Here is a 10,957-nt window from a genome sequence, read left to right as displayed (position 1 = left end):
CTCCAGCTTCAGTCCACTCCTTTTGAAGCTCTCCTAAGACCTTAAATCGGCTTCGCCTGACAATCTTCTCAAGCCTGTGGTCATTCCTTTCACTTGTAAACCTTTTCCTACCACACTTTTTCCTTCAAGTCAACTTTCCATGAATATGCTTTGGCACAGCACTCTGCACACTCTCTTTTTTGAAAACTATGGTCAACCTAATTAAATAGATCTGCTGGTCATGCTTTAGACCATTAATACTATTTTTCCTGTATCTGTTGTCGGTCTGGTGTCCGAGTGCTTGTGCTTTTGTCAGAAACTGGCACTGACCCACTTAAACACAATGCTGATGGTTAAGACTGTGGTCATATGTGTGAGTCACCCATCGCTTCGTGTGTTAAACAGAGTTTGTGTCAGGAAGTGAAACTATGAGCTGTAAAGCTTGACCTCTGATGCTGCTCAATCGCTCCTGCAGACATGATGAACATCTTTAACTGTTCTTTCTCAAAGCAAACATCTTTCACATATTCTCTCACAAAGATTTAACAATAGTGAGCTCTACAGAGATAAAGCTTGTGTTTGACATCTGGAGACATTAACTCTCTTCTCCAGTTGTTCTTGTGTAGTTGAGATGAGGTCACACATCAACAGGAAGAGGAAGACCAACATTTTTAGATGCACTTTATAAAGTGTGCTGATGATTTTGTCATTTGTGCATCGACACTGACACATTGACACTGCAGAGCGGTAAGAACATTTTTACCATTATTGTTTATGAGTTAAAATAATTCAGTAGGGCTACGACTGATATTTATCAAACTGTTTTAGGTGAATGTTGATTTGATGAAGTGATTTGATCTCCAGAAGCTCGATATCTGTTGTAGATTCATGTGTAAATATTGTGTGAAGCTCTTTAGACACACGAGGCCTGACATGAGAAATATCATCAGTTCACCTCAAGCCTTCAATGAGCCGTGAATTATTCTGAAATCATCATGTGCTTTATCTGTCAAATAGAGTTTGTGATGTTGTATAGAGATGAGGCTCATAATGTGATAATCGTCAGTTTTCTGATTGCAGAAGTCACTATGGTGTCGTCTCTCATAAAGTCTCTTCCTCTGATCGTAGTGATCATGACTGCGGGTGAGTCTTCAGTTTCACTCACTATACAGATATTTGAACAAAAGATGATTGAGATCTTCACACTTACAAACTGACATCAGTGTTTGTTGCTGAAAGTCTGTTTAATTATTTTCCTAATTTCTGTGTTTCAGGTGTTGATGGTCAGCAGGATTGGGGAGTGAATTACAGCCCTTCATATGTTTGTGCATTAAAGGGATCAACAGTGAAAATATCCTGTACTTTAACATATCCTCGTGGTCATGTGATCAAAACAGTCTTCTGGACCAACACTCCTGGAGAATCACCTGATGTGTGTTCAGATCAGGAGAAGAGAGGAAGAGTTCGGTGTCAGAGTAAATATAAAGACACTTCCAGCATCACTTTGACGAATGTAAGAGAAGCTGATAAACACGTCTACTACTGCAGATTTACTACAAACATTGATGGTGGAAAATGGACGGGGATTCCTGGAGTTCAGCTTGACGTCACAGGTAAAACTAGTGAACTCTCAGAAATAGACCACAGAAACACACAAACACACACACATCAAACACTTTCTTATGTTACTGAATCTGACTAATGACCTTCTTTATTTGTTGGAACACAAAAGGAGATATTTTATAAAATGTCCTGATTGTTCTTGTTCATATAATGACAGCAGACTCCTTCTTCAAGCTTTTTTAAAAAGTGCAGAATTGTCTTAAAATCATGTGACTTTTGACTGATATTTGACACTGATATTCAAGTGTTGTGAAGGTGTGCAATAGAGTTTAATCGAGAAACAAAGTAACAAACCACAATGTAATGTCGTATTTAGCACAAATCTTCACGTCGGTCAGGGTGAACTGCTGTTCTCAAACACTCAAACATGAAAGATCAAGATTTGTACTCAATAATAAACTGCACTGGTTTCTTTCTCATCAGAGATTGTCGTTTGCCTTCAGAACACTTGAATATACGCACGAGTTTCATACGAGTGTTTTGATGTTTTCGTATTCTTTTTAAATCTTGAGGAAGTTAAATCATTCACATCTCATTTTACTGTTTAACTGAACAAGTGACTTGTATTATCTTAGAGCCATATATTATTGTCATTGATTAGACTCTGAAATGCTTAATTGTGATTGGTCAGTTGCAACATTCCGTTGTCAGTATGCATTGATGTCACTTTCCCACCGGAACACGCTCAGCTGGACTGAGTGGCAAAAGAACCTGCTGCATGACTGGATTTAATAGGGAAAACTGCGAAAATGTGATTAAAACAAACAATTACACTAAAGGTTGGACTCGAAAGTGTTTCTTATAACATGTCAAAGAAACCTAATCCATGGATATTGACATGCAGCCAGGAATCGTGTTTCCTGACATTTTTATGTGCCTGATTTCGACGCCGGGGAAACACATAAAGCAAATCTGCCTGTGAATATTTCATATAACCACAATAGCAGTGGCATGCGGTCCATATAAGCTGCGAATGCTCTGCATACCCAAGACATTTGTGGACTCGGCAACTAATATTAACATTAAAAAAAAATATTATTAAATCCCTTGTTTGAGGTGTACCATAAAGCCTACATGATTGGTAATGCGTATGTAACTGTCTGTAATTTATTTATTTGCCAAACGACGGTAAAGGTGCGTTCACGCTGCCTCGTAATTCCTGTAGTTACGAGATTCTAGCTTGTAAAGAGCGTTCACGTCCTCGTAGAGCTCGTAATTACAGCTTGTAAGCTGGGAGTTTTCTGAAAGCTCCCACATGTACCACGTGGCCGCTGTACCACCTGACCACTGTTGATTGATTTATTAGGCGTTGATAGTGGTGCCATGGAAACGCATAATTCCCAGTCCAAGGACCAAAAGGACGTGAACAGCTCCGAATATAACGTCACGTGTTGTCATTTCAAGATTCCGGTAAATACGAGATGACGTGAATGCAGCTTAAGTTTCCTTAAATCTGCCAGTTACGGAGACTTCCGGGTAATCTGATCTACTGCAGTTTTTTTTTTTTTTTTTTTTTTTTTTAAATGTACAATAGTCACAATAATTTATTTAAAACATTACAAAAATCAGTATACAGAACAGTGCTACATTACCAGCAAAACATAATTTTATGTGAGTTACAGAATGAAATTGAAGTGTTTAATCACTGCAAACATACCCCTGATCTACAAGTCCATCCTCCAAAGCGTCGCGCTGAATCTAACTCAACACAGCAACTCAAATTCGGCATGTCGCAAACACTCTATGGTAGTCGCAAATCAAATGTTTTTTTTATTATTAAATGCTTCAAAGAAAAGGGAAAAAAAAACACTAACAACAATTATCATCATTGTCACTGTCACAGACACGTCAGGTTCCACCTCACTGCAGTACCCACGCACTCAATCACCAGCCTTCTAATCACCGCCACCTGCACGTCATTAACTCTGCAATCACCAGCACCATAAAGCCACCACACTCACACACACTCACTGTCCGGTCTCGTTCGCACTACAACATATGTATGCTTACCTTAAGGACTCCCAAACGACTTACTTACCTGCTCCAGCGATCTCCTTCATCTCCTTCGTCTCCCGGTCTCCCCGTGTGCAAACCTACCTGTGTGTGTGAGTGTCTCCATCGTCTCCCTCCATTGCATCTCTCATCCAGCATCTGCAAGTTTAAAAGGACAGTATTACATTCTAGTGGTGGGCATTCCGGCTCTTTTTTGTGAGCCGGCTCGTTTGACTCAGCTCACTGAAAAGAGCCAGCTCTTTAAATAATAAATGTTTTAACTATGACTTGGACTATGATAGGTGTGAAAACAATTTGTGAAATTGTGAGACATTGCGAGTATGATTTCATTTAATAATTTAATTAGAACTGTTTTCACACCTATCATAGTCAAAATCATAGTTTATTATTTAAAGAGCCGGCTCACGAAACGAGCCGGCTCTTCAAACGAGCCAGCTCACGAAAGAGCCGGAATGCCCATCACTAGTGTGTGCGCCTAGGCTTATATAATTATATTTTTTTTTGTGGTGTTCTTTGAATTATTAGTCTATTGTTTTAAATAAAATTAAAATCATTCATTACATAATGATTGAATTTCTATAGGCTTTATTTTTAAAAAATAGAGTCGGCTCTTCAGATATGTGAGTCGGCTCCCGACGTTCACGTAAAAGAGCCGGCTCTTAGAGCCGGCTCGTTCACGAACGACCCATCACTATTACATTCCATTCATCTCTCAAGAACTCTATATCTGCTTGCTATCACCCTGTGCTCATCAACTTGTGAAATAAACTTAACTGGATTGCTTTTACTTCAGTCTCCGTGTCTCTGTTGTAACAGTCACATAACAATAAAACAATAAGCCAGAGTCCAGCAGTCTTTCAGGCCAGATTAAGTGCCAAGTCCTTAAACACAGCCACTGTTCTCAAAGCCTTCAGGTTTTTAGAGAATTCAATAGAGTCAAAATACATTTTCATCTCATGTTTAAATCTTAAAAAAAGAGGTTTGCACTTTGCACTTTATTTTTCTTTTCACATTCATGAAAGCCAAAAATTACATTTCTATATGTAAATTTGAAATTTGGATTCACATAACATTTAATAAAGTCACACCAAAATGTCAGTGTGTGAGAGCAATTCCAAAATAAATGTAGGTTAGTTTCAGGTTTCTCTAAACAAAAAGAACAGAGGGTATTAATATCATTCTTAAGTCTTCTGAGAGAACACTTATCTGGGTAAAACCTATGAATTAACTTAAGGTTATTTCTCTTATTTTGTTATCAGATACTTGTGAGGTAATGTCCAAACTTTTTTCCAGGGAATGTCACTTACAAGTCCATTCCAGTAAGAAATTACATATGGAATAGAAACACATTCCTCCTGAAACAAGACTCTAATTCTCTTATTGTTTTTTGATTTATATGAATAAAGGCACTGTTTACCTACAAATGTTTTACATATATCCACCGAGTCACAAAAGGATGAAAAAGAAATCCCTTTAAAAAACATAAGAACTCCTTGTGGCACTGCATCTGCCACAATCACAAATTCTTTTGGAGTAACAGGAATTCCATGCTTTACTAAGAACTCAGAATAATTACAAATTAAACCATTCTCATTGAAAAGATGAGATCTACTGCAGCTTTTGCGTCCTCGCGCTTTTGTTTTTGAACGTCAATAAAAACTGCTGTGTGACAAAGTGTGCAGCAAACAAGCTAAAAAACCCAGAACTAAGTTTTCATAAGCTACCGAACCGTAAAAGCCAGCCTTTATGGAGACAAAAGTGGTTAAGGCAATAAGAAGTGAAGCATCAGCAGGAAGAATGGGTAAATTTTGGGATCCTGACACTCAGTATGCCTCAGTAAGCCCACGTGTGCAGTAAACATTTAGTCACTGATAAGTCAAATATCCAAATGTCAGTTTTATATATTATATTTCCTGTCGTTTATTACGTTCCCCTCCAGTGGGCGTAGTTCTCAGTGTAATATAACATGTCACGCTCTGTCTCAATCGCCTGTATCCACTTTTGTGTCCTTAAACGCTCGTTTTTTGGGTCGACAGCTTCTAAAAACGTGTGGGTTTTTGGTTCTGGGTTTTTTAGCTTGTTTGCTGCACACCTTCACACAGCAGCCTTTAGACTTTGTTCTGTTTTTTGTTATAAGTCAATGACAAGCAGGCAGCCTCACGCAATACAAATCAATGGAGACGGTTGGATTGTTTCCCCAGGTGGGCGTGGTTTTCAGATTATGATGCGTGTCGCTCTGTCTCTATTCCCCGATAATGTCCGTCGTCAATAGCAACACTGTAATAGTAGACCTACGGTAATATTGTTGAAGTGATTTTGTTGTTTCTAGAATGATTGTTTGTTCACTGTAATGGATTATAAGATAATAATCAGAAATAATGATGAAATTTAAGTTAGTTATGATTTTAAAAGTTTCTTTTCAAATCAATATTTCATGTCTCCATCATTATTAATGTGGTGTAAAGCTGTGTAATAAGTGATATGACTGTACATTATCTTCAAATGTCCATCCTGTTTGATCTTGTTTGTTGGTCTCGGCTCAAAGCTGATGCTATTAAGTTTTTCTTCACAGAAGCTTTGTGTTTAATGAAGTGATAAAATATTTCAACTTAAATCAATATTTTGTGTCTAATTATTTACTAATGTGGCAAGTATCTGTGAAATAATGTAGATCCAGCCGGTTGTTATCCCAGAATAATCCCTGACTATCACACGTCCTGATCACCCTGATGAAGTTTATTTTGCAAAAACAACCGACTGGATGTCTACGAGCAGGATGTTTTTTTCTTTTTTTTCAATTTTCTCCTTTTGTGTTTTGAAAAAAAAAAAAAAAAAGATTTGCAGCTTTAGAAAAAAACTCATAAATAATGATAAAAATGACTGATTTTAATTTGTGAACTCTCTAAACTGACAGTGAATCAGATGTTGTTGTTGTTGTTGTGTCAGACCTGCAGGTGGAGACACAGCAGAGAGTGAAAGAGGGAGATTCAGTCACTCTGACATGTAAAAGCAGCTGCTCTCTGACTGAACAAACAACATTCATCTGGTACAGAAACACACAGAGATTCACTGAAGGAATTGTGAAAGAGAATCAGCTTCATCTGCAGTCAGTCAGTCATTATGATACTGGATACTACAGTTGTGCTGTAAGAGGAAATGATCAACTGATCTCTCCTGCTGTTTATCTTTATGTTGAATGTGAGTACAAACTGATTCATTAATATTAATTAAATAATTAAATATTTCACACTATATAATTGCGAGAGAACACAAAAGCATTGAAATATATTTTTTTCCTCCCATGTCATATTTTTTTTCCATCACCATGTCCCTTTAGGTGCTCCGTAGAGTACATCATTTCCTTTCCGAACATAGTATTCGGCTTCAGGCACATCCGTTCTAGACACCAACTGAAATCTCTCTTTAATTATTTTCCTCATTTCTGTGTTTCAGCGGTTGATGGTCTGTGGGATCAGGGAGTGAATTACAGCCCTTCATATGTTTGTGCATTAAAGGGATCAACAGTGAAAATATCCTGTACTTTAACATATACTCAGAGTTATAAACTCATAAAAGCTTTCTGGACCAAACCTGTTGGAGAATCACCTGATCTGTGTTCAGATCCAGAGAAGAGAGGAAGAGTTCAGTGTCACAGTGAATATAAAGACACTCACAGCATCACTTTGACGAATGTAACAGAAGCTGATAAACACGTCTATTACTGCAGATTTACAGATTATTATAATAATAGACGGACAGTGATTCCTGGAGCTTGGCTTGATGTCACAGGTAAAGTGAACTCCAAGAAGTAGAAACATTTTTATTAACTTTTGAATAAACTATCATCTGTTCCTCAGAAACATCAAGCTGTTTATTATAACTGCTGTCTGAAGTGCTTGAGTTTAGTGTTTTAATGTTATTATTTCAGTATTATCACATGATGATGGGGGTTTTCCAGAAAGCAAGTTTAACTTATCGTCACATAAACCCTGAACTCTCGTTGTTTAACAAACCTTGATACTCGAGGTCTGGAGTAAGTTCAGCCAACCCGCACTGAAAAAATGTTTTCATTCATCCACATAATAAAAAAAAAAAAGTTAATGGTTCACATCTATATTTTATAACTTGAGGCAATAAAAAAATAAATTCATATTATTTCTTAAATTATAATTTTTGTTTTGATTAAATCTATATCTTTTTGTTTAGATCAAAACCAGAATTTAAATTAATTGACTTTCTTCAACAAGAAAAATATACTTTGAGCCAGGTTTTAGAAAATAGTTTTCAAAGGCATAGAAAATATTGTTTAGAGCAAGTTATTAATTTTCATTGGTTCAAGTTATTGTCACAGTTCCCTTCTGTCCTGGACTCCATTTCCCATCATCCTCCTTGTTTCCACACCTGCACTCACTTCCTCTTCATCTCCCCATCATCACTGATCACCTGCACCTGGACTTCATCATCTGCACACCCTTTATAATGGACTCACTCCCTTTTTATTGTTAGTAAAGTGTGTTTTAGTTGTGTTCCTTCTCCGTCGTTTAATAAATAATCCTATTTTGTAGAAGTCTGTGTAAGCTTCGTCTCTGCAACAACCTACACCGTAACAGTTAAAAAATATAGATGTGAACCATTAACCTAATTTTTTTTTTTAATTGGATGAATGAAAATATTTTTTCAGTGCAGAGTATGAAACTCAGAGATAACGGTGACCATATGAAGACATTCTCAACCTAGAGCGAATCCAGGAGTCACCATGGAAATGGACTCTAAAAGAAGAAGTTTTCCCAGAGATTGTATATAATGGGGAGATAAGAGGGTCTGTATCTCTTACCATTGGAGAAAGCGTAACGGCTAACTTAATCACGTGTGGCTCCTCTCAGCCTATCATGTAGTCGCAACATTCCCTAGTCTGCCTTCTCTTAAAAAAATACATTTTTATCAAGCTAAAATCTGCATATAGTTCCCAACGAAAGTATAGTTTAGTGTAAAACATGATGAAGATTGGCAAACAGGCTGTCGATTAATTAAATGATTAGCTATTTCCCCACAAAAGCTGTTTATTCAGCATAGTGAAGCCTCTCATCCACTGACATCCATTCAAAAACAGCCTCTGGTCTCGTTCCCTGTGTACCGCCGGGGTCAGAGCGTTAGCTTTAGCCGTTACACTTTTTTGCTAAAGCTTGCAGGCTTGCCTTCCAGTGGTTTTGAGTGTTCCATAGAACTTCTTTCTTCTTCTTTTGTTTAATGGCAATTTACATTCTTAGGGCATATCGCCACCTACTGGGTGTTTTTTACATATTTTTTAATCTTATCTTTTAATTTTAATCTTTCATGAATCAGTTTTTTATTACTGTGAAAAATAATTATATTGTTTGTTTGATGCTAAATATATAAATTAAAAAATAGATGAATTGACCTAAAAAAAACAGTCTGTGCTTTCAAAGGTAATATGGCTGTATAAGTTTTTATGAATGCACATCTATGATCATCATGCGCTGAACACCTCTGAAAGAAACTAACGCTGAAACACGAGCTGCTCCAGAGCAGGTTTTGTTCAGAGAGTAAGTTATTTATGGTTACTTACCCTGAAAGTGACCTTTCTGGAACTGAAAGCTGAGGTTATCCATTTACTCTGAGTAAACTTACCCGGATATGTTGGATAACCTGCTTTCTGGAATACTGCCCTGATGTTGTGATGATGACAGTCAATCAGTTGTTGTTGTTGTTGTTGTTGTTGTTGTGTCAGACCTGCAGGTGGAGACACAGCAGAGAGTGAAAGAGGGAGATTCAGTCACTCTGACATGTAAAAGCAGCTGCTCTCTGACTGAACAAACAACATTCATCTGGTTCAGAAACACACAGAGATTCACTGAAGGAATTGAGGAAGTGAATCAGCTTCATCTGCAGTCAGTCAGTCGTTCTGATGAAGGAAACTATCAGTGTGAAATAATGATCATCTGATCTCTCCACCTGTTTATCTTAAAGTTGAATGTGAGTACAAACTGATTCATTAATATTAATGAAATATTTCACAGATTATTCAGAATTTAGTTCAGATTTGTTTGATCATTTCAGGCCCAATCATACAGACTGCATTACATTTTTGTTTAGACATGATTTATTCTTATTAATTTATTAATGCGCAAAATTAATTGAAAGCATGAATCAGTGTTTAGTGATCTTTTTCATTAGGGTTGATAAATCTGTAAATATAAAATTGTTTTATTGACTTTGCACCAGTTCAGATGTAGATTTGCTCCTTTTTCATCACTTTTGATTTCAGATACAGTAATTGATAATAATGATTATGGAAGGTCATGGCATTAATAAAATAATTATTTTAGTGTTTTATATATATTTCATGTAGATCCTCCAAAGAGCGTCTCAGTGTCCATCAGTCCGTCTGGTGAAATAGTGTCAGGAGATTCAGTGACTCTGAACTGCAGCAGTGATTCAAACCCTCCTGCTCTGAACTTCAGCTGGTTTAAGGAGGATGAAACCTCAGCTGTTGGATCTGGACAGAGTTTCAGCATCTCCAGCTTTAACTCCAGTTTCAGTGGACGCTTCTACTGTGAGGCTCAGAATAAATATGGATCTCAGAGATCAGCGTCTGTTTCTCTCACTGTTAAAGGTATTTTCTATAAACAGACACTCTTTCAGGTTCATCTGTCTCACGTGTGACATGATCTCCATGATCATCTTGTTTCAGGGGTTCAGAGAGCTGCTCTGCACACAGTTTCTGGGATCATGGCGGGATGTGGAGGATTGATCTTCATCATTATGTTCATCATCATCTTCATTATGTTCATAAAGTGAGTGAATGTTGAGCAGCTCCTGAATCAAATTCTTTTGCAAAATTTGTTGAACTTAAACCACTATCAGTTATATGAAATATTTCTTACAATAAATGAAACTTTTCAGTACTTTCTAACAAAAAAATTTTTTCTCCAGGAAGAAGAGGAGAGATGGTGGAGCTGAAGTTATCAGACAAAATCAGGCAAGTTTAGTGATTCATATCTGAATCTACAATGACATGGATATTATATTTAACTAGAAAATACAAGACTGACAAGATCATGTACTGCTGCTTGACAAATATTTGACATGAAGACAATCTGGAGAACAACATACAAGTAACTCACAGTCACATGCATTTCTGAATGATTGATCTGTTGTTATATTTCTGTGATATTTTCTGTGATAAACTGCAGGAGGATCGCTCTGACAGATCAGCAGAAACGGCTCTGACCAATGACACTGCACTGTATTCACTCGTATCAGCCAATCAGAGGGATGATCTGTATGCCAACATTAAAGCAAAGAAACCCGAACGCTCCGG

The 10,957-nt window shown here is 37.1% G+C and overlaps 1 protein-coding gene across 1 annotated transcript; it reads left to right on the top strand.

Annotated features, from left to right (window-relative positions):
• Window positions 1-427: 427 nt before the first annotated feature.
• On the top strand, window positions 428-9,579 carry LOC125261671 (sialoadhesin-like). The gene is made up of 6 exons (XM_048180229.1): window positions 428-726; window positions 1,060-1,122; window positions 1,254-1,592; window positions 6,562-6,813; window positions 7,069-7,404; window positions 9,365-9,579. Exons 2-6 carry the CDS (start codon window positions 1,068-1,070, stop codon window positions 9,577-9,579), a joined length of 1,197 nt encoding a protein of 398 aa, XP_048036186.1. The 5' UTR covers window positions 428-726; window positions 1,060-1,067.
• Window positions 9,580-10,957: the final 1,378 nt, after the last annotated feature.

The sequence above is a fragment of the Megalobrama amblycephala genome, unplaced genomic scaffold, assembly GCF_018812025.1.
Source record: "Megalobrama amblycephala isolate DHTTF-2021 unplaced genomic scaffold, ASM1881202v1 scaffold458, whole genome shotgun sequence".
NCBI classification, from domain to species: domain Eukaryota; kingdom Metazoa; phylum Chordata; class Actinopteri; order Cypriniformes; family Xenocyprididae; genus Megalobrama; species Megalobrama amblycephala.
Note: the sequence above shows the minus strand (reverse complement) of the source record. Positions and strands in the feature narration are given on the sequence as shown.